Here is a 20,098-nt window from a genome sequence, read left to right on the forward strand (position 1 = left end):
TTAAAGAAACTGAGGTTGGAGTTCCCTGGTGGCTCAGCAGGCTAAGGACCTGGCATTATTGCTGCTGTGGCGCAGATTCAATCCCTGGCCCTGGAACTACTGCATGCCACGGCCAAAACCAAACCAAACCAAACCAAAACGGAGGCTGCAAGATGGACGCTGTCTGCCCAAGACAGTTATGGTGATTAGGGGGCTGAGCAGTGACACAATTTTTTTTTTTAGGGCCGCACTCGTGGCATATGGAGGTTCCCAGGCTAGGGGTCGAATCGGAGCTACAGCCGCTGGCCTACATCACAGCCACAGCAACACGGGATCTGAGCTGTATCTGCACCACAGCTCACAGCTGGATCCTTAACCCACTAAGCGAGGCCAGGGATTGAACCCACAACCTCATGGTTCCTAGTCAGGTTCATTTCCTCTGCGCCATGACGGGAACTCCGCCCAGTTACACTGTTTAATACTCTCAACACCCTGTAATGGCAAGGACGGTGGTGGTCATTGTCATTTTAGAAATGTAGAAACTGAGGCATAAAGAGGTGGCGGCACAGGCCTGGGGACACAGAGCAGCAATGGGACAGAGCCCGGGAAGCGGGTTGACAACTCACGGGAGCCGGCGTTGTTGACCACACAGTCTAGGCGGCCGAAGCGGCGGATGGTCTCAGAAACGAGGGTCTGAGGAGAAAGCTGTCTTGTGAGTGAACAGCGTTGACGCCCCTGCTGGGCTCCCCCAAGCGAGACGTGGCAGAAGCGGAGTCACCGTGGAGGGGACAGGACGTTGTGGGGGCCGCCCCCAAATCTCCAGGCATGGCAGGAGATGAGGAGACTGGACACCAGGGGTGCCAGAGACCAGAGGGCTGGTGACAAGCACGCTGAGCTCACTACTTCAGAGACCCAGGAGGGCGGGGGACGGGAGAGCAGATGAAGGGAAGGGGGAGAAACCCTGGGAGAAGGAAAACTCTTACTGGATCCAGATCACGTGATAGGAGGGACCAGGGGCCTTGAAAGCCTGGGAGATAGAGGAGAATCTTCTCGGCAGACACAGGACGTGGCCAGCCAAGTTAGGAAAGCTTTGTGATGAAACTGAGCTGAGACTCTGGGGGCAGGTGTCATTTAGCCAGGAGATGGGGGAAGGGTAGAGGGAACAGCATGTCCAAAGCCCGGGGTGAAGGGAGAGAGAGAACGATTGGAGATTGAGGGGGACGGGGAGGGACAGAAACTACGCGCTCACCTTCACATCATCCTCCTGAGTCACGTCACAGAGGACAAAGACAGACCCAGGCAGCTCCTGCTCCAGGGTCCGACCAGTGGACCCTGCAGGAAGAGAAGGGCTGGGAGCTGGATCCTGGGTCTCAGAGAGGAGGGGCTGGGGGCCCAGGATCGATCCTGGGTCTGAGGGAGGAGGGGCTGGGGGTCTGGACTCCTGGGTCTGAGGGAGGATGGTGCTGGGGCCTGTATTCTTCCTGGATCTAAGGGAGGAGGCAGTGGGCTGAGGACTGGGGGACCCTCACTCACCGTCTTTGTCACAGATCACCACCTGGGCGCCACTTTCCACTGCGAATAGACAGGGAATAGGTTAGCCCTGCAGAGACCTTGGTGAAGATCTCTGCTGCCCTCTGTGGCCACCCGAAACAGGGCCATCCCCCCCGCCCCCCACCACCCCAGCTCTGTTCCCCTCGTGACTCTAAAGTCTCATGATGATCCCACAGGGCAAAAGGCAGAAGCCTAGCCTTCTCCTTGGCTATTCCAGGTGACTTCTGGGGCTCCTGAGTTTCCATCCCTGGGTTCCAGAGTAAACCCTAAACCTCCAAAAGACATATTCCAACCACCCCACCCCCCCGTTCTGTAGCAATAGCTGAGACCCAGAGAAAGGGAGTCAATGGCATTTGAAAATCCGCCTGCAATCTCAGGTCCCAGGCCACCACTGCCTTCCCTTCGTTAACTTTGCAAATTGGATTTTATGAGACAAGAATCTAGATTCCAGTACAGAAGATACTTCGTCCCACACCCATTAGCCCCCGGGGTCCCTCCGCTCCCAGACTCCACTGTTCAGAGCCGACCAGACCCCACTCACCGAAGGCTCGGACGATCCCAGCTCCAATGCCGCGCCCGCCCCCCGTCACGATGACCACCTTCCCGGCATAGCGCGTTCCCGTTGCCATCCCGCGTCAGACAGTCTCCTTCGGCCACTCACTCACACTCACTCGAGGCTTCTATCCCCCTCTGAAGTCCGGTGAGGTCTTGGGGTCGAACCATAAATAGGGGCTGGATCCTGAAGCCCGGCCCCGGGGGCGTTGCCAGGAAAGCCAGAAGCCTGGAACTTGGCCCCAGCCCCCTCCTCCCTCAGACCCAGGAGGCCGGTCCCCCAACCCTCAAACTCGGGATTCCTGGAGTCCGGCCCCCTCTGCCGGACCTTGGACTCCAAAGTCCAGGTCCCGGGTCCTCTCTTCCTTCAGACCCAGGAATCCACGTCGCCGGCCCCCTCCTCCCTCAGACTCAGTAATCCAGACCTCGAGCTCCCCCGGTTCCTCTGACACACAAAGCTGAGGCCGCTGTCCCCTCCTCCCGCGGGACCCAGGAGTTCACGACTCCAGCTCTACCTCTTCGAGACCAGTGTCACAACTCCAAACAGACAGAAAGTTATCGACTAAGAGTTCAATGTTTTAATCCAAATTTGGACAAGTATTGGGAAAATCAAACTTTGGCCAAAGAAGCCACTCCTCGGCCACCGAGAGGGGACCAGATCACGCCCTCAGGTGAGGGAAGAGGCTCCATCTGTCCCGGAAGTACCTCCAGGCCACGCCCTCCAGCTCTGATTGGCTGCCCTGCTTGGGCGGGTCAGAAGCTGGACTGTAGCAGCGTGACTCTCAGAGGCCACGCCCCCTCGTCTGGGGTTAGCGCGGGAGGGGCGGTCCCGGAATCCCAGGTCTGCTCCCACGAGGCCGGGCCTGCGTCGCGCCCAGTCCCTCGGTGGGAGAATCCCGTGGAGTGGGAACTGGCCACTGGAGGAGATCTTGGGGGCGAGGACACGCAGGGCGTGGGATCTGACGGAGGTGGCGACGCAGGGGGAAGAGGGTCTCCTCGAGAGTCCAAACTGCCACCTGGAGAGGAAGGACGGAGAACGAGAACGGCAAACTTTGGGACCCAGAAGTCCCGACACCCAGGACTTTCCTCTCAAACCTAGGAGTCCAGGCTCCCCGTCCTCTCCTCCCCCCAGACACGGCAGTCCTGGGGCCCAGTCCCCACCTACTGGGGTCTGGAACTCCCAAGCCCTGTCCAGCTCTTTCCTCACCAAGGCAGAGGGTTTCTGGCGGTCGTCAGACCCCCTCCCCACCAGGACCTAGGATTCCGGGCCTCCAGACTCCCTCTTTCCTAACTCCCAGGAGCCCAAGTTCCCCAGCCCATTCTCACCTGTCATCATTCGGTGCCACTGTGACGCCTCAGCAGCCAAGGCTTGAGAGAGGCTGAGAACTCGCTCCCGGTGACCCTCAGATGTTGGTAAATAAGGGGTCGTGTTCCTCGGACTAGAAAAAAGAAGATGCAGGGGTGGCCTTGAATAATTTGCCTGTAAGGTGAGGACCACGGTGCAGAGCGTGTCCTGGGAGTTGTAGTCCCTAGCACATGGCTCTAAAGGATTTTGAACAGGGCGAGACCCTCTTTTTAAAAGTCTGCATGCATTATGGGATCTGTAGTCCAATTGCCCGAAAACTTCCCGAAAGAGGAGCAGAGTTTGACAGCAACAGTGGAACCGCTGCGAACTAGGGCTTTCTCATTCCCCAGGAACTCAAGCGTCTCTGAAATGTTCTGCCATCCATACCCTGGTACTCAAGAGTACTCAGGAGACATTAATACTTAATGCTACTCTTCACCCTTTTGTTGACTTTCTTGCTTCTAGTTTGGATCTCCAATTCCTTACCTGCTCCAGGACCCAGAGCTTCTGAGCCATTTCTGGGCTCCTGAGTGTCCCAGGGCAGGCTGCAAAGGAATTGGGGCATTAGAATTCCTCCCCCGGGAAGCCCTCACGTCCTCATTTTGAGGACGAAGTGAAGGGGCTTAGAGAAGAGAGAAAATTGCCCCCCCCCCCAAACACAGAAAATGTCATTTTTATGTAAGATCCTTTGTCTGGGAAATGTCTATGACTGTACCTTCGACTTCTAACAGACAGGACAATTCTCAGCTTTTTTTTTTTTTTTTTAATGGCCACACCCACAGCATATGGAAGTTCTCAGGCTAGGGATCAAATGGGAGCTGCAGCTGCCAGTCTATGCCACAGCCACAGCAATGCCAGATCTGAACCGAATCTGCAACCAACACTGCAGCTTCTGGCCAGGCCAGATTCCCAACCCACTGAACGAGGCCAGGGCTCAAATCACATCCTCACGGACACTATGTCAGGTTCTTAACCCGCTGAGCCATGACAGGAACTCCTCTCAGAGCTTTCTGAGAGTCTATCTCCCAGGTAATAATCCTGCTGGGCTCCAAAAAAATTCCCATTTTTTTCTTGTTAACTTGACTTTATTAGGATTTTCATGGAGAGACTCACAGATGGCCGCCCTCCTTGTTTGTCTGTGACAAGACCAGAAACAGACCTTTCAAATTCACATTCCTTTTGTTGTAAATGATTAGCTGAACTCTCTGTCCCCCCAAACTAGCTAGACATAGAGATAAATGCTTGTTCAGCTGACTGAGATGCGCTTTAAACAATCCCCACCATAAAAATAATAAAATCACCCCACCTATGACTTGTCTAATTTCTCCCGAGAAAAGTCTATGATGAAACCATCTTGCCCAGACACCCCGATCTTCAGACCTGGAGGGTTCTCCCCCTGGTAACCGAGTGAATAAAATCGATTTCCTGGAGTTCCCACTGTGGCTCAACAGGTTAATGACCCAGTTTGTCTTCGTGGAGGCGCCGGTTTGATCCCTAGCCCAGGGCAGTGGGTTAAGGATGTGGCATTGCTGCAGCTGTGGTGTAGGTCACAGCTCTGGCTCAGATTTGACCCATGGTCCAGAGACTACCAAAAAAGAAAGAAAAAAAAATCAATTTCCTGGAGTTCCCTGGTGGCTCAGCAGGTTAAGGATCCCGCATTGTCAAGCAGGTTAAGGATCCCGCACTGTCACTGCCGTGGCGTGGGTTGGATCCCCCGCCCAGGAACTTCTGCATTCTGCAGGCCTGGCCGAAGCTAATAAGAGTAAATGAAATAAAATTGATTTCCTTACTTGCTCAAGTTTTTAATCTTTTTTTTTTTTTTTTGCCTTTGATAACACATAGCAACTGAAAAGCAAAACTGAGCTCCCAATCCAGGTCTGTGGACCTCCCCCCCCCCACCCCCACCCCTGGAAAGGAGAGGGCTGCCGAGACCTTGTCTCTGGCCCATTCTGTTCTCCTTCCCTAAGGGAGCTAGGATGCTGACTTCAGCACAGGTACAAGTCATGGAAATCTGGAATCCCATTCCGGGGAAGGACAAAGGAAACATCCCCATTTCACAGAAGGGAAAATTGAGGCTCCAAACCAAGAACTGAAGCCCCACTGCCCCTCACTTTTGGTTCCGTGTCAGGTTGGCGTCTGGCTGGAGACAGCGCCCTCTGCAGGCTGAGGAGCCCGGGGGAGGCTGGGCGAGGGAGAGGCCGTCCACACTCTTGGTTTCTGCGGATCCTCTCCAGCTGCTCCTGGGCACTCATGCGGAGCCGGGTGGGGGGCACCTGCCGAGATGAGCGACACGGCAACACGTCAGCCTTGGCCTCCGCTTTCTCTTCCCTGAGCCTCTCAACCTCCTGTCTGGCCCTTTCCAGCAAGTTTGCCACTGCGTCTGACGGGATCTCCCCTCCAGGGCCGCCAAGCGCTCTCAGGACAAGGGTGTCGGAGGCTCCGTGGGTGGTCTGGTCCCTCCCCGCCTCTCCAGCCTCAACTCCATCAGTGGCCCGGTTTGAACCCAAAGCCCCAGCCTGACAAACACCCCATGTCCTGGATATATCCAGTCTCTTGGCACTAGGCGTCCACACTCAGGAAGCACTCTTACTTGTGATAAAAATCCAGTTCTCAGGAGTTCCCACTGTGGCTCAGGGGAAATGAATCCGACTGGTATCCATGAGGACGCAGGTTTGATCCTGGCCTTGCTCAGTGGGTTAAAGATCCGGCGTTACCATGAGCTGCGGTGTAGGTCACAGACACGGCTCAGACCCAGCGAGTGTGGCTGTGGTGTAGGCTGGAGGCTACAGCTACTATTCGACCCCTAGCCTGGGAACCTCCACATAGCACAGGTGCGGCCCTAAAAAAAAAAAAAAAAAAAAAAAAAAGCAAACAAAAAAATTACATTAAAAATTTAAAAATTGAAGTATAGTGAATCTCCAATGTTGTGTTAGTTTCTCGGGTACAGAACAGTGATTCAGACATATCTATATCTTTATAGCTACACATTCTTTTTCATATTGTTTTTGTTTTTTGTCGTTTTGCCTTATTTTAGGGCCGCTCCCGCAGCATATGGAGGTTCCCAGGCTAGGGGGTCTCATCAGAGCCACAGCCGCTGGCCCACACCACAGCCACAGCAACGCAGGATCCGAGCCATGTCTGCAACCTACACCACAGCTCATGGCAACGCTGGGTCCTTCACCCATGGAGCGAGGCTGGGGAAAGAACCCGCAACCTCATGGTTCCTAGTCGGATTCGTTAACCACTGCGCCACAACGGGAACTCCGCTTTTTCATATTCTTTTCCATCCTGGTTTATCACAGGATATTGAATATAGTTCCCAGGGCCATACAGTAGGACCTTGTGGTTTATGCATTCTATGTATACCAGGTTGCATCTGCTCGTCCCAAATTCCCAAGCCATCCCTCCCCGACGGCAACCACAAGTCTGTTCTCTTATGTCTGAGTCTGCTTTTGTTTCATAGAGTCTCATCCACGCTGCTGAAAATGGCATTTCTTGTTCTCTTTTATGGCTGAGTAGTATTCCATTCCATCTTTTGTTTTTTCTAAGCCTTTTTCGTCTTTTTAGGGCTGCACCCGCGGCATATGGAGGTTCCTAGGCTAGGGTTCTAATTGGAGCTATAGCCACCGGCCTACGCCACAGCCACAGCAATGCAGGATCCGAGCCGCCTCTGTGACCCACACGACAGCTCATAGCAACGTCGGGTCTTGAACCTGCTGAGCGAGGCCAGGGGGGATCAGACCTACAACCTCATGGTTCCTAGTTGGATTCGTTTCAGCTGAGCCATGATGGGAACTCCCTATATGTACCACATCTTGATCCAATCATCTGTCAATGGATATTTACGTTGTTTCCATGTCTTGGCTGTTGTGAATGGTGCTGCTGTGAATTTAGGGGTGCATGTATCTTTTCGAATTATAGTTTTGTCTGGATAGATGCCCAGAAGTGGGATTGCTAGTTCCCAGGCTAGGGGTCGAATTGGAGCTGTAGCTGCCAGCTGACACCACAGCCACAGCAACACCAGATCTGAGCTGTGTCTGCAACCTACACCGCAGTTCACGGCAATGCCAGATCCTTAATCCATTGTGCAAGGCCAGGGATTGAACCCATGTCTTCATGGATACTAGTTGGGTTCGTTACCACCGAGCTACAACAGGAACTCCTGTCCTTAGTTTTCTAAGGAACCTCTATACTGTTTGCCATAGTGGCTGTACCAATTTACATTCCCACCAACAGTACAGGAGGGTTCCCTTTTCTCCACATCTTCTCCAGCATTTATTATTTGTAGACTTTTTATTTTATTTACTGATTTATTTATTGCTTTTTAGGGCTGTAGCTGCAGCATATGGAAGTTCCCAGGCTAGGGGTCAAATTGGAGCTGTAGCTGCTGGCGACAGCCACAGCAACAAAGGATCCAAGCCACATCTGTGACCTACACCACAGCTCATGACAGTGCCAGATCCTTAACCCACTGAAGAAGGCCAGGGATTGAACCTGCATCCTCATGGATACTGGTTGGGTTTATTTCCGCTGAGCCACGACGGGAACTCCTGGGCATTATTCTGCAGACAAGATATCATGGCATCTCCACCCCAATGTTCGCAGCTGCACCATTTACAATTGCCAAGATATGGAAGCAGCCTAAGTGCCCACTGACAGATAAATGGATAAAGAAAAGGTGGTATGTATTTATGTATGTGGGTGGCTGTGTAATATTACTGAGCCATAAAAAAAGAATGATAAATTTTTTTAGGATTTCCCATTATGGCTCAGTGGTAATGAGCCTGTCCATGAGGACGCGTGTGGGATCCCTGGCCTCACTCAGTGGGTTAAGGATCCAGCGTGGCCGGGAGCTGTGGTGTAGGTCACAGATGTGGCTCAGATCTGGTGTGGCTGTAGCTGGTAGCTACAGCTCCGATTCGACCCCTAGCCTGGAAGTTTCTCTAAAAAGGAAGGAAGGAAGGAATGGGAGATGATTACAATTTGATGATGTTGATGACCTTGGGGACAGAGGACAAAATGGTGAAAGGGGCGATCAGTACATTGCTGACCCCCAAAGGTACAACCTTATATGTGACCAAGTGTTCCTTACGGGTTTACTGAATTAACAGGACACTGCTCAGGCAAGACCCTTTATTAAGGAGCAGATGACACAGCAGGAAACTCTACGAAGGCCACCTGCCTCATCCTTGGGGAATCCTGCTCCTGGCCCTGCTCCAGATGTCCAACTCCAGCTCGTCGCTAGCATTGCTGGCCTGACCAGTGTCCCCTGTCTCCAGAATCTTCAAGCCACCAGATGCCAGGAGCATTCACTGCACGTGAGCATTTAGGTATTTGGCTTCCTTTGTACTTGGTTGTGGGACACAATGCTTTCCTAAACCTTTGTCTTGGAAATAAAAAGTGCCTGATATTTGTAAGCTATTTTTTAATTTTTTTTTTTTTGTGCTGCCTCCCAGCATATGGATTTCCGAGGCTGGGAATCAGATCCAAGCCACAGCTGTGACCTAAGCCACAGCTGAGGGCAACAATGGATCCTTTAATGCGCTGTGAGGGGCTGGGGATCCAACCTGTGTCCTGGCGCTGCAGAGATGCCCCCTCAACCTGGTTGCCACAGTGGGAACTCCTATAATCTATTTTTCTCCCACTGACTCCTTCGTTTAGGTAATTCATTGCTATCTATTTTTTTAACACCTGACATTTAAATGGAGATGTTATTTATAGCTTTATCCCATTTCCTATGCATATTCATACATTTTACTGGAGAAATAATGTGTTTGATTAAGGGTGCCTCCCTAGAGCCCCAGGTGTACACAGTATATGCACCGAATTACCCTTCTTTTTTATTTATTTATTTTTGTCTTTTTAGGGCCGCATCCGGGCTTATGGAGGTCACCAGGCTAGGGGTCGAACTGGAGCTACAGCTGCCAGCCTCTGCCAGAGGCACAGCAACACCAGATCTGAGCCGCATCTGCGACCTACACCACAGCTCATGGCAACACAGGATCCTTAACTGAGCGAGGCCAGGGATTGAACCTGCAACCTCATGGCTCCTAGTTGGCTTCATTTCTGCTGTGCCACGATGGGAATTTTCCCGAATTATCAGTCTTGAATCTGCAAGATTTTGCATTTTGAACATTGGGGTCCTAAGGGTTTTGGATAGGGTTTAAAACTGATATAGGTAAAACTGATAGACTCCGACTCCTTTCTTTCTTTCTTTTTCTCTTTTTAAGGCTACACCTGCGACATATGGAAGTTCCTGGGCTAGGAGTCGAATCAGAGCCGCAGCTGCCAGCCTACACCACAGCCACAGCGACACTGGATCTCAACCGCATCTGCAACTCATACCGCAGCTTGCCCCAACGCTGGAACCTTCACCTACACCTTCACCTACTGAGTGAGGCCAGGGATGGAACCCGCATCCTCAGGGCCACACTGTCGAGTTCTTAACCCCATGAGCTAAGTGGGAACCGATTCTTTTCTTGGCATCTTCTTTTTGTTTGTTTGTCTTTTTTTTGTTGTTGTTGTCTTATTGCCATTTCTAGGGCCGCTCCTGCGACATATGGAGGTTCCCAGGCCTAGGGGTCGAATCGGCCCCCGGCCTACTCCAGAGCCACAGCAACGCGGGATCCGAGCCGCATCTGCAACCTACACCACAGCTCACAGCAACGCCAGATCGTTAACCCACTGAGCAAGGGCAGGGACCGAACCCGCAACCTCATGGTTCCTAGTCGGATTCGTTAACCACTGCGCCACGACGAGAACTCCCGGCATCTTCTCTTCTAATCTGCTGCAAACAACCGTCATCTTCCCCCTGGACTATCCCAATCGCCCCCTCACTGCTTTTCTGCCTCAGCCCTTATCTACACAGACTGTTCCCCCGCGTGGCCACTAGAGGGCGCCGGCTCCCAATTACCGCAACTCGTGGCTCTCGGCTGAGGGGCCTCTGTAGCTCTCAGCTCACAACGTGTCAAAACTAAGCCATCACCTTGGACACAAGGCCCAGCACGATCTGCGCCCATTTTCCCATCTGTCCTCATCAGTATCCCTCTTCCCCTTGTTCGGTTACTCGTTTCCAATCACACTGGCTTCCTAGCTGCTCCTCCAACACACCAGACTCGCTTGTGCCTCAGAACCTTTGCAAATGCTGTTCTCTTTGCCTCTAACTCTCTTCCACTAGCTATCCCTAAGGCTTGCTCCCTTGCCTCCGCCAAGTATCTGCAAAAGCATTACCTCCTCAGAAGCCTCCCCAGACCAAGCCATCTATAATTACACCCTTCCTCCAAGCACCCAAACCCCCTCACCGTGGTCTGCTTTTATTTACAGCATACACAATAATTTTTTTTTTTGTCTTTTTGTCTTTTTAGGGCTGCATCCATGGCATACGGAGGTTCCCAGGATAGGGGTCTGATCAGAACTGTAGCCACCGGCCTACACCACAGCCACAGCAACACCAGATCCAAGCCGCGTCTGCAACACGGGATACTTAACCCACTGAGCGAGGCCAGGGATCGAATCCACAACCTCATGGTTCCTAGTTGGATTCGTTAACCACTGAGCCACGACGGGAACTCCTACAATAATCTTTGTTAAATTATTTGTTTACTACCTGCCTCTTCCCACCAGAATGTCAGATTCATGGGAGAAGGGTTTTTTTTTTTTTTTTTTTTTCCCATCTTACTCACATTTGGATCTTCAGGGCCTAAACAGTTCTAGGCAGCAGAACTTTCCTGAATGATGGCAATGTTTGATATCTTCACTGTCTAAGAAAGTAGCCACTGGCCACGTGTGTCTTCTGAACACTTGAATTGTGGTGAGAGTGAATTTTCATTATTTTATTTATTTCATTTTTTAAAAAATGTATTATAGTTGATGTACAAAGTTCTGTCAGTTTCAGCTGCACAGCAAAGTGCCCCAGTCATACATATATATATATATTCTTTTTCTCACATTATCCTCCATCACGTGCCATCACAAGTGACTAGATATAGTTTGCTGTGCTATACAGCGGAGTCAATTTTTAAATTTTATATTCATTTATTTATTTATTTATTTATTTTGTCTTTTTGCCATTTCTTGGGCCGCTCCTGCGGCATATGGAGGTTCCCAGGCTAGGGGTCGAATCGGAGCTGTAGCCACCAGCCTACACCAGAGCCACAGCATCGCTGGATCCGAGCAGCGTCTGCAACCTGCACCATGCTCACGGCAACACCGGATCCTTTAACCCACTGAGCAAGGCCAGGGACCGAACCCGCAACCCCATGGTTCCTAGTCGGATTCATTAACCACTGCGCCACGACGGGAACTCCAGAATTTTATATTCATTTAAATAACCTAGACAAAAAAAAAAAATTTAAACAGCCACATGTGACTACTGGCTACCTTATTAGACAGGAAAGAGGATATTTTAATAAATATCTATTGGATGAATGATTGATAAATTTAACGAATGAAATGCTTGCTCTAGCCTGACATGAAGCTTTATGGGCACTCATCCAGTGTGACTCTTTCTTTTCTTTTTCTTTTTAGGGCCGTGCCTACAGCATATGGAAGTTCCCAGGCTAGGGGTCAAATCAGAGCTGCAGCTGCCAGCCTACACCACAGCCACAGCCACACCAGATCCAAGCCACGACTGCAACCTACACCGGAGCTCGCAGCAACACTGGATCCTTAACCCACTGAGCGAGGCCGCAGATTGAACCCTGCATCCTCCTGGATACTGGTCGGGTTCTTAACCCAATGAACCACAATGGGAACTCCCAGTTTGACTCTTCACATCAGCTTTAGACGGCAGACACTGCTATTGGATCCATTTTGCAGATGAGATAATGGAGGCAGAGAGGTTTCACAAGTGACCCAAAATTACTCAGCTCCGAAGTGGCCGAGACAGAATTCAACCACAGCGCCCTCAACAACCCTTGCGTGCTCTCGGCTGGGAGCGGTGTATGGCTTTAGATCGCCCCTCTCCCAGGTGTTTCCCCAAGGGCAGGGGGTCTGAGGGTTGCAGGAGGGACCTGAGGAGGCTGGTTGGACATCCTACCTTGGCTCCTGCCTGTGGGGACGTGGGGTGGCGACCCTCAGGGCTGGAAGCCCGGGAGACCCTTGGAGATCCGAGACCTGGAGGCGCAGAACGGGACTGATGAGGACGGAGAAGAGCAAGCAAGTCCCTCCAGACCCGGATGCTCACCTGAGCGAGGGCTGGTGGGCTCTCTGTCGCCCCCTGGGGGCCGCCCCCAGTCAGCCTCCGGAGACCGGGGCGCGCTCAGTTCCACGGACTCAGGCAGGCTCTGGAGAGGTCAGGAAAGGTGGATAATAATTATAATTATCATCAGTAGCATCATGTTCCAGCCACTTCCTCATCGAGACACAGCATGACTGGTATTAAGACTGAAAACGAGGAGCCAGACTAGTTTGCAAATCTCAGCTCTCCCACTTTTTTGTCTTTTTTTTAGGGCCGAACCCATGGCCTATGGAAGTTCCCAGACCAGGGGTCATATCGGAGCTGCAGCTGCCGGCCTACACCACAGCCACAGCCACTCCGGATCTGACCCGTGTCTGTGTCCTACGCTATAGCTCACGGCAACACTGGATCCTTAACCCACTGAGCGAGGCCGGGGATCAAACCTGCGTCCTCATGGATCCTAGTCGGGTTCATTAACCACTGAGCCACGATGGGAACGCCTGAGGCAGCTGTTATTATCCCTATTTCACATGTGGGGAAACTGAGGCTCAGAGAATGAGGTTGACAACTGATGTCCCAAAGATAGCAGAGCTGGGATCTAAACTGAGATCTCCTGGATATGCTAGTCAAGGCTACGCTCAGCGTGACGCAGCTGATCAAGGCCAGCAGCAGCTCTACCCAGCGGTGACAATAGTGGCTCGAGCTTCCTGAGCGCTTACTCTGTGGGGGGCGCTTTCTCCTCACAATTTCCCCTTCTCACAGAACCCTGCAAGGTAGGAGTTAAGATCAGCGGTGTCTGGTAAATGTTTAACAAACGCCTCTCTGGGAGAAGAGAGCTCTGGTTTGTAGCATTTGCCAATCTCTGCTGTGTACATACCCCACCGTGGTCAATTTCAAGCTACCAACATGCCATCACTGAATGTGGAGTTGAGAAGAGACGCTGCCAGTTGGCTCTCAGGGGGGGTGGGGAACTGGCTCCAGCACTCTGCTGGACTAGGATCACAGTAGAGTGAATATGAAAGCAAAAGCTGGGAGTTCCCATCGTGGCTCAGCGGTTAGGAACCTCAACTAGCATCCATGAGGATGTGGGTTCGATCCCTGGCCCCGCTCAGTGGGTTAAGGACCCGGCATTTCTGTGGCTGTGGTGTAGGTCAGTGGCTACAACTCCGCTTGGACCCCTAGCCTGGGAACCTCCATATGCCTCAGGTGCAGCCCTAAAAAGACAAAAAGACCAAAAAAAAAAAAAAAAAGAAAGAAAGAAAGAAAGAAAGCAAAGGCTGGAGTCCCCACCGTGGCTTAGCAGAAACAAATCAGACTAGTATCCATGAGGACACAGGTTCCATCCCTGGCGTCGCTCACTGGGTTAAGGATCTGGCATGGCAGTGAGCTGTGGTATAGGTCGCAGACATGGCTCGGATCCTGCGTTGCTGTGGCTGTGGTGTAGGCCTGCAGCTATAGCTCCGATTTGACCCCTAGCCTGGGAACTTCCATATGCTGCGGTGTAGCCCTAAAAAAAAGAAAGAAAAGAAAAGAAAAGAAAGCAAAGGCTTCCAGAGCTTTGGATACTTGCTGATCAAGGCAGAGAGAAAGAGGCGAGTGGGGAACAAGCTGGGGCAGATGGGACAGGAAGCTGGGGCGAGAAGTGTCGGAGTCTCACCTCCCTCTCTGAGGACTCCTCGCCTTGGAGTGCAGGGGATGGGGAGTCAGGCTCAGTGTGGGGGGGTGATTTCTGGGGACCCCCCAGACCAGCCAGCGTGTCTTCCACCATCCACAGTTGCTGCTGAGCAGACACTCTGTCCTGGGGAGAGGAAAGGAATTTGTTAGTCAAAGGTGGAAAAATGCAAGAAGGGTTCACGTTGCTAGGCCATGGCAAGGGTCTGAAATTCCCATACGGCTATCCCATTACCCATCACCATTTCTCATAAACATCGGCTTTTCTGTACGGTTCTGCAGTGTCATCTCTGTTATAAACCGGTGACCATATACATAGATGTGAGTCTGTTTCTGAATACCCTATTCTATTCCTTTGGTCCATTTCTCTAACCTGGTGTCAGTACTACACTCTCATCTTATGAACTGTAGCTTTACAGTCAGACTTGACAGTCAGTTGTGTGCATCTCCCAGCTTTGTTTTTTTTTAGAGGTTGCCTTGGCTGCTCTTGGCCTTTTGCACGTCCAGATACAATTTAGAGTCAGCTTCTCAATCCCCACATAAAAACCTTCTGGATTTGTATTGGGACTATAGATCCCCACTGGGGAAATCAATGTGGGGAAACCATATCTTTGCATTTGGGTCTTTCCTATCCATGAACATGGTAGATCTCTCCATTTATGTAAGTCTTCCTTTTTTTTTTTTTTTAAATATTTTTGTCTTTTTAGGGCCACACATGAGGCATATGGAAGTTCCCAGATTAGTGGTCGAATTGGAGCTGTAGCTGCCAGCCTACAGCACAGCCACAGCAATGCCAGATCCAAGCCACATCCATGACCTACACCACAGCTCATGGCAGCACCTGATCCTTAATCCACTGAACGAGGCCAGGGATTGAACCTACCTCCTCATGGATGCTAACTGGGTTGGCTACCACTGAGCCACGAAGGGAACGGGAACGCCATAAATATTTATTTTCTAATTATTTGGTAGTAGAGTACAGGAAAACAAACGCTTTTTGCATATTATCCTTGCATTCAACTGCTTTTCTCGATTTGCTTATTCTAACAGTTTATCTGGAGATTATTTTGGATTTTCTACATACACAATTATGTCACCTATAAATAAAAACAGCTTTACTTTCTTCCTCTTTGGTCCTTATCCTTTTTTTTTTTTTTGTCTTTTTGCTATTTCTTGGGCCGCTCCCATGGCATATGGAGGTTCCCAGGCTAGGGGTCCAATCGGAGCTGTAGCCACCAGCCTACACCACAGCCACAGCAACGCAGGATCCGAGCCACATCTGCCACCTACACCACAGCTCACAGCAACACCAGATCCTTAACCCGCTGAGCAAGGCCAGGGATCGAACCCGCAACCTCATGGTTCCTAGTCGGATTCATTAACCACTGCGCCACGACGGGAACTCCGGTCCTTATGCTTTTGATTTACTTCTCAGTCTCACTCGCACCGACCAGGATCCCTGGTACAATGCTGACTGGACCTGGCAATAGCAGACATCCAAATACTGGGGGGACGCTTTCAATATTTCACAATATTTGCTAACACTAATATTTGCTGTAGGTGTGTTACAGATGCCTTATAAGATGCAGGAAGTTGCTTTATCCTCCTACATGTTGAGAGATTTTATTTAAATTTTCCTGCCTTTATTGAGGTGATCATGTGGTTTTCATCCTTTATTTCATTAAATGTGGTGAAAGACAGGGATCTATTTCCAAGTATTAGGTTAACCTTGCATTCCTACAATAAATCTGAGTTGCTTGGGATATATTCTTTTCATATGTTGCTGGTGATGAGTAATAGGTGGGGGATTAGAGTGGAGGAGCGGATTTTAGGAAGACGCGGGAAGGGCTTAGAATGAAGAGAGTGGGGCTTAAATCTGTTACTAGAAGCCAGAGATTGATTTTTGTCTTGTTTCATTCTCCTTTTTTGGCAACCACCTGGGGAAAAGGAGTTCCCAGGCCAGCCATCAGATCTGGGCCAAGGATCAGATCTGAGCCACAACTTACTCGGGAACTCCCAGAGTTTTTAACTGAAGGTATATGATGTAGGAGTTCCGTTGCTAGGCTTAGAAGGAAGACGTGGGTCTGAGGCCAAGCAGCGGGGCTTATTCCTTAGGAGTGGGGCTTGAGCTAAAGGATTGGGATTTAGAAGGGGAGACTCCAGAGGAGACAATTAACAGCAAGAGTCAGGATGCAGAATGCGAGAGATGAACTTGCAGGATGGGACAGGGCCGAGGGCTGGAATTCTGACACTTGGGGCCGACCAGAAGGGGGAGTGGTTCTGAACATAGGTCTGAAAATCAAGGGTACTAGCTTAATTACTACCAGAGATCTTTACTGAAAGGAAAAGAATTCGGGGGAGGGCCTTAAGATGACGTGGGTGGAGCTTTGATTCTGTGGGAGGAGCTTAAATGCTAAAAGGGTTGCCTAGTGAACTTGGTGTGGAGGGTGGGGCTAGACACTAGACGCGACAGGGATGTACCTGGGGGGACCCGAGGTGCAGCAAGTACTCAAGGGTCTCTCTCAGGGTGCTCAGCTCCTGCTCCAGGCCACTGTACGTGTCCCAAACCCGCTCTCGCTCCTGGGGTCCCAGAAAGGGGAGACACAGAGTTAGCATGCCCACCACCAGATCTTTCCCCAGTCTATCTTTTCCCAGCTGAGCAAGGGCAAGGGTGGCCTGGCCCTGGGTGCCCTGGGGGTATAGAGACCACAATTCCCAAGACCTCTTTGCTCAGACAACTGAGAACCCAGTGACTGTGTAGAATCTGCCACTAGGGTAAAGAGCAGCTTTCCCTGAATCCTCTGGCTGACCTCTGCCCTCCTCTAGGGTGGCACAGTCTACGGGTCTAATGATTTTTTTTTTCTTCCGCTTTTTAGGGCTGTACTCGCAGCACATGGAGGCTCCCAGGCTAGGGGTCGAGTCAGAGCTGTAGCTTCTGGCCTGTGCCACAGCCATGGCAACTCAGGTGGGATCCGAGCCTTGTCTGTGACCTACACCACAGCTCACGGCAACGCCAGATCCTTAACCCACTGAGCGAGGCCAGGGATCAAACCAGCATCCTCATGGATACTAGTCAGATTGGTTTCCACCGAGCCACAGTGGGAACTCTGTGAGGGGTATTATTGTCTCCATTTTATAGATAATAATAATTATAGCTAACATAAGTATTGCTTACCATATGCCAGGTACATAAGTGTTAAATATTCATTGATTGATTTACATACATTTATGAAATCTTCGAAATGGTCTCTTGAAGTAAATAGTACTTTTTTTATCTTTTTTTTTTTTTTGCTTTTTAGGGCTGCACCCGTGGTATCTGGAGGTTCCCAGGCTAGGGGTTGAATCGGAATTACAGCTGCCAGCCTACACCACAGTCACAGGAACCCAGGATCCGAGCCGCGTCCGCAACCTACACCACAGCTCACCGTAACACCAGATCCTTAACCCACTGAGTGAGGCCAGGGGGGGATCGAACCCACATCCTTATGGATCCTAGTTGGGTTCATTAACCACTGCGCCATGAAGGGAACTCCAGTAAATACTATTTTTATCATCTCAAGTTTATATAACAGGCATCTGAGGTCCTGATGGGTTAAGTAAATTTTCTAAGGTCACACAGCAGCTATGGGATCTGAGATTCAAAACCAGGAAGCCCATGTCATAATCACCCTCTCTGAGTTCCCTGGGTGGCTGAGTGGATTAAGAATCCAGGGTTATCACTGCTGTGGCTCAGGTCACTGCTATGGTGCCCGTTCAGTCCCTGACCCAGGAACTTCCACACGATGCAGGCGAGGCCAAAAAAAAAGTTATGAAATCACCCTCTTTTAAATAGTATATTAAATACTGCTATTTCAGAGTTCCCATTGTGGCTCAGTGTTAACAAACCTGACAAGTATCCTTGAGGATGTAGGTTCAATATCTGGCCTCGCTCAGTGGGTTAGGGATCCAGCATTGCCGTGAGCTCTGGTGTAGGTCGCAGACTCAGCTCAGATCCTGTGTAGCTGTGGCTGTGGTGTAGGCCAGTGGCTACAGCTGATTAGACCCCTAGCCTGGGAACCTCCATATGCTGTAGGTGTGGCCCTGAAAAAAAAATCTGCTATTTCTTGGCTGCTTGCCCGTCACCCTCTAGGACTGTCAAGGTCATTGGTTTCAAATGGGGGGAATTCTCAAGAACTACCTTCACGAGACATCCTGGGGACAAGTTCCCTTGAGGAACAACTTGTAGAGTGCCGAGGTCTCCTTTCCCAGATGCTCACCTGGGTCAGATGACAAATAGTGGCCCGCACACTGACCAGTCGGTCCTGCAGGAGACGCTGGCGCCCCCAAGCCCTCCCGGGAGCTGCAGCCTCCCTGGTTGTTTGGCCCAGCTGCTGTCTGGTCAATTCCAGGGCTGCTTCTAGTTGCTCCTGCAGCAGGAGGAAAGGTGGTTAGGCTTCGGAAAGTGCATCTAGCCTCAGGGAGAGAAAAACGGTGTCCTCCGGACTAAGGGCAGGTGGAGAGGCCCGTCATCCCTCCCCTGTCCCAGAGCCCTGTACCTTCTCCTCCTGCCTCCGGTCTATCTCCTCCTGCAGCCTCCTTAGGAGCCTGTCCTGCCCGCACAACTTGGTCAACAGAGTCTCGAGAGAGGAGAACAGGAGCTATTTCTGGACCAGATCTGGCTCTTCTCCCTGGTCACCTCACCCCCATCTAAAACTTCTTCTCCCCGTGGAGTTCCCTTCGTGGTGCAGTGGTTAACAAATCTGACTAGGAACCATGAGGTTGCGGGTTCAATCCTGGGCCTTGCTCAGGGGGTTAAGGATCCGGCGTTGCCGTGAGCTGTGGTGTAGGTTGCGGACACAGCTCGGATCCCGTGTTGCTGTGGCTGTGGTGTAGGCCGGCAGCTACAGCTCCGATTAGACCTCTAACCTGGGAACCTCAATATGCCACAGGAGCCGCCCTAGAAAAGGTGAAAAGACAATAATAATAATAATAATAAATTTTTAAAAAATAAAACTTCTCCCCAACTCTGGGAATCCAGCAGGGGTGCATTCAGGGAGAACTTACATCTGTCTCCAAGCTTTGATGGAAGGTTGAGTCCATGGGGGGACCCGGCTGAGGAAAAAGAGAAAAAGTGGGGGTCACATGTCCAAACAGATCCTTATTGTAGCTCAGTGCTGAGCTGCGAACCCCCTGCACACATTTTTAAATCATTTTTGGCCACCCCGCAGCATATGGAGTTCCCGGGCCAGAGATCAGATCCGAGCTGTAGTTGAGACCTAAGCTGCAGTGTGGCAATGCTGGATCCTTAACCCACTGTGCTGGACCAGGCCCGGGATCGAACCTGCCTCCAGCACTTCCAAGATGCTGTTGATCCCATTGCACCGAAGCGGGAACTCCTGAGACCTGTTTCTACTGACAGACACCCCTGTCCTTATAAGCTTTGTCCCAAGCTTTAGAGAACTCAGTAGATTCTTGGCTCAAGGAAAATCTTGAGTTCCCCTCGTGGCTCAGTGGTTAATGAACCACACTAGTATCCATGAGGATGTGGGTTTGATCCCTGACCTAGCTCAGTGGGTTAAGGATCCCGTGTTGCCGTGAGCTGTGGTGTAGGTGGCAGACGCAGCTTGGATCTGGCATTGCTGTGGCTGTGGCGTAGGCTGGCAGCTACAGCTCTGATTCAACCCCTAGCCTGGGAACCTTCATATACTACGGGTGCAGCACCCCCCCCCCAAAAAAAGGAGGATCCAATGGAGCTCTTCTGTCAAATAGCTATATCAAATACCATAATTCATGGAGCAAATTTAGACAATTCCTTTATGACTGAGAATAAAATAGGGATTCTA

General features: G+C 51.0%; 2 protein-coding genes across 7 annotated transcripts in view; both read right to left on the reverse strand.

The window, feature by feature from the left end:
- Nucleotides 1–2,757, reverse strand: part of HSD17B14 (hydroxysteroid 17-beta dehydrogenase 14) — an 18,906-nt gene extending 16,149 nt beyond the window's left edge. Inside the window, exons 1-5 of one of the 2 annotated variants that reach the window (XM_047790980.1) lie at nucleotides 2,598–2,757; nucleotides 2,072–2,237; nucleotides 1,513–1,551; nucleotides 1,229–1,311; nucleotides 606–672 (exon numbers count right to left, since the gene is read on the reverse strand). In XM_047790980.1, the coding sequence (XP_047646936.1) occupies nucleotides 606–672; nucleotides 1,229–1,311; nucleotides 1,513–1,551; nucleotides 2,072–2,159 (277 nt within the window). In that variant the 5' untranslated portion in view covers nucleotides 2,160–2,237; nucleotides 2,598–2,757. The remainder of the gene's footprint in view (nucleotides 1–605; nucleotides 673–1,228; nucleotides 1,312–1,512; nucleotides 1,552–2,071; nucleotides 2,238–2,597) is intronic. The other variant, XM_047790981.1, reaches the window with a different exon arrangement.
- Nucleotides 2,646–20,098, reverse strand: part of PLEKHA4 (pleckstrin homology domain containing A4) — a 25,881-nt gene continuing 8,428 nt past the window's right edge. For all 5 annotated transcript variants that reach the window (XM_047790979.1, XM_047790978.1, XM_047790975.1 and 2 more), the window contains exons 10-20: nucleotides 19,320–19,367; nucleotides 18,812–18,892; nucleotides 18,533–18,682; nucleotides 16,758–16,856; nucleotides 14,263–14,403; nucleotides 12,612–12,711; nucleotides 12,465–12,541; nucleotides 5,539–5,700; nucleotides 3,914–3,972; nucleotides 3,409–3,521; nucleotides 2,646–3,098 (exon numbers count right to left, since the gene is read on the reverse strand). In XM_047790979.1, coding sequence (XP_047646935.1) covers nucleotides 2,836–3,098; nucleotides 3,409–3,521; nucleotides 3,914–3,972; nucleotides 5,539–5,700; nucleotides 12,465–12,541; nucleotides 12,612–12,711; nucleotides 14,263–14,403; nucleotides 16,758–16,856; nucleotides 18,533–18,682; nucleotides 18,812–18,892; nucleotides 19,320–19,367 — 1,293 coding nt within the window. In that variant the 3' untranslated portion in view covers nucleotides 2,646–2,835. The remainder of the gene's footprint in view (nucleotides 3,099–3,408; nucleotides 3,522–3,913; nucleotides 3,973–5,538; nucleotides 5,701–12,464; nucleotides 12,542–12,611; nucleotides 12,712–14,262; nucleotides 14,404–16,757; nucleotides 16,857–18,532; nucleotides 18,683–18,811; nucleotides 18,893–19,319; nucleotides 19,368–20,098) is intronic.

The sequence above is a fragment of the Phacochoerus africanus genome, chromosome 8, assembly GCF_016906955.1.
Source record: "Phacochoerus africanus isolate WHEZ1 chromosome 8, ROS_Pafr_v1, whole genome shotgun sequence".
Taxonomy (NCBI): domain Eukaryota; kingdom Metazoa; phylum Chordata; class Mammalia; order Artiodactyla; family Suidae; genus Phacochoerus; species Phacochoerus africanus.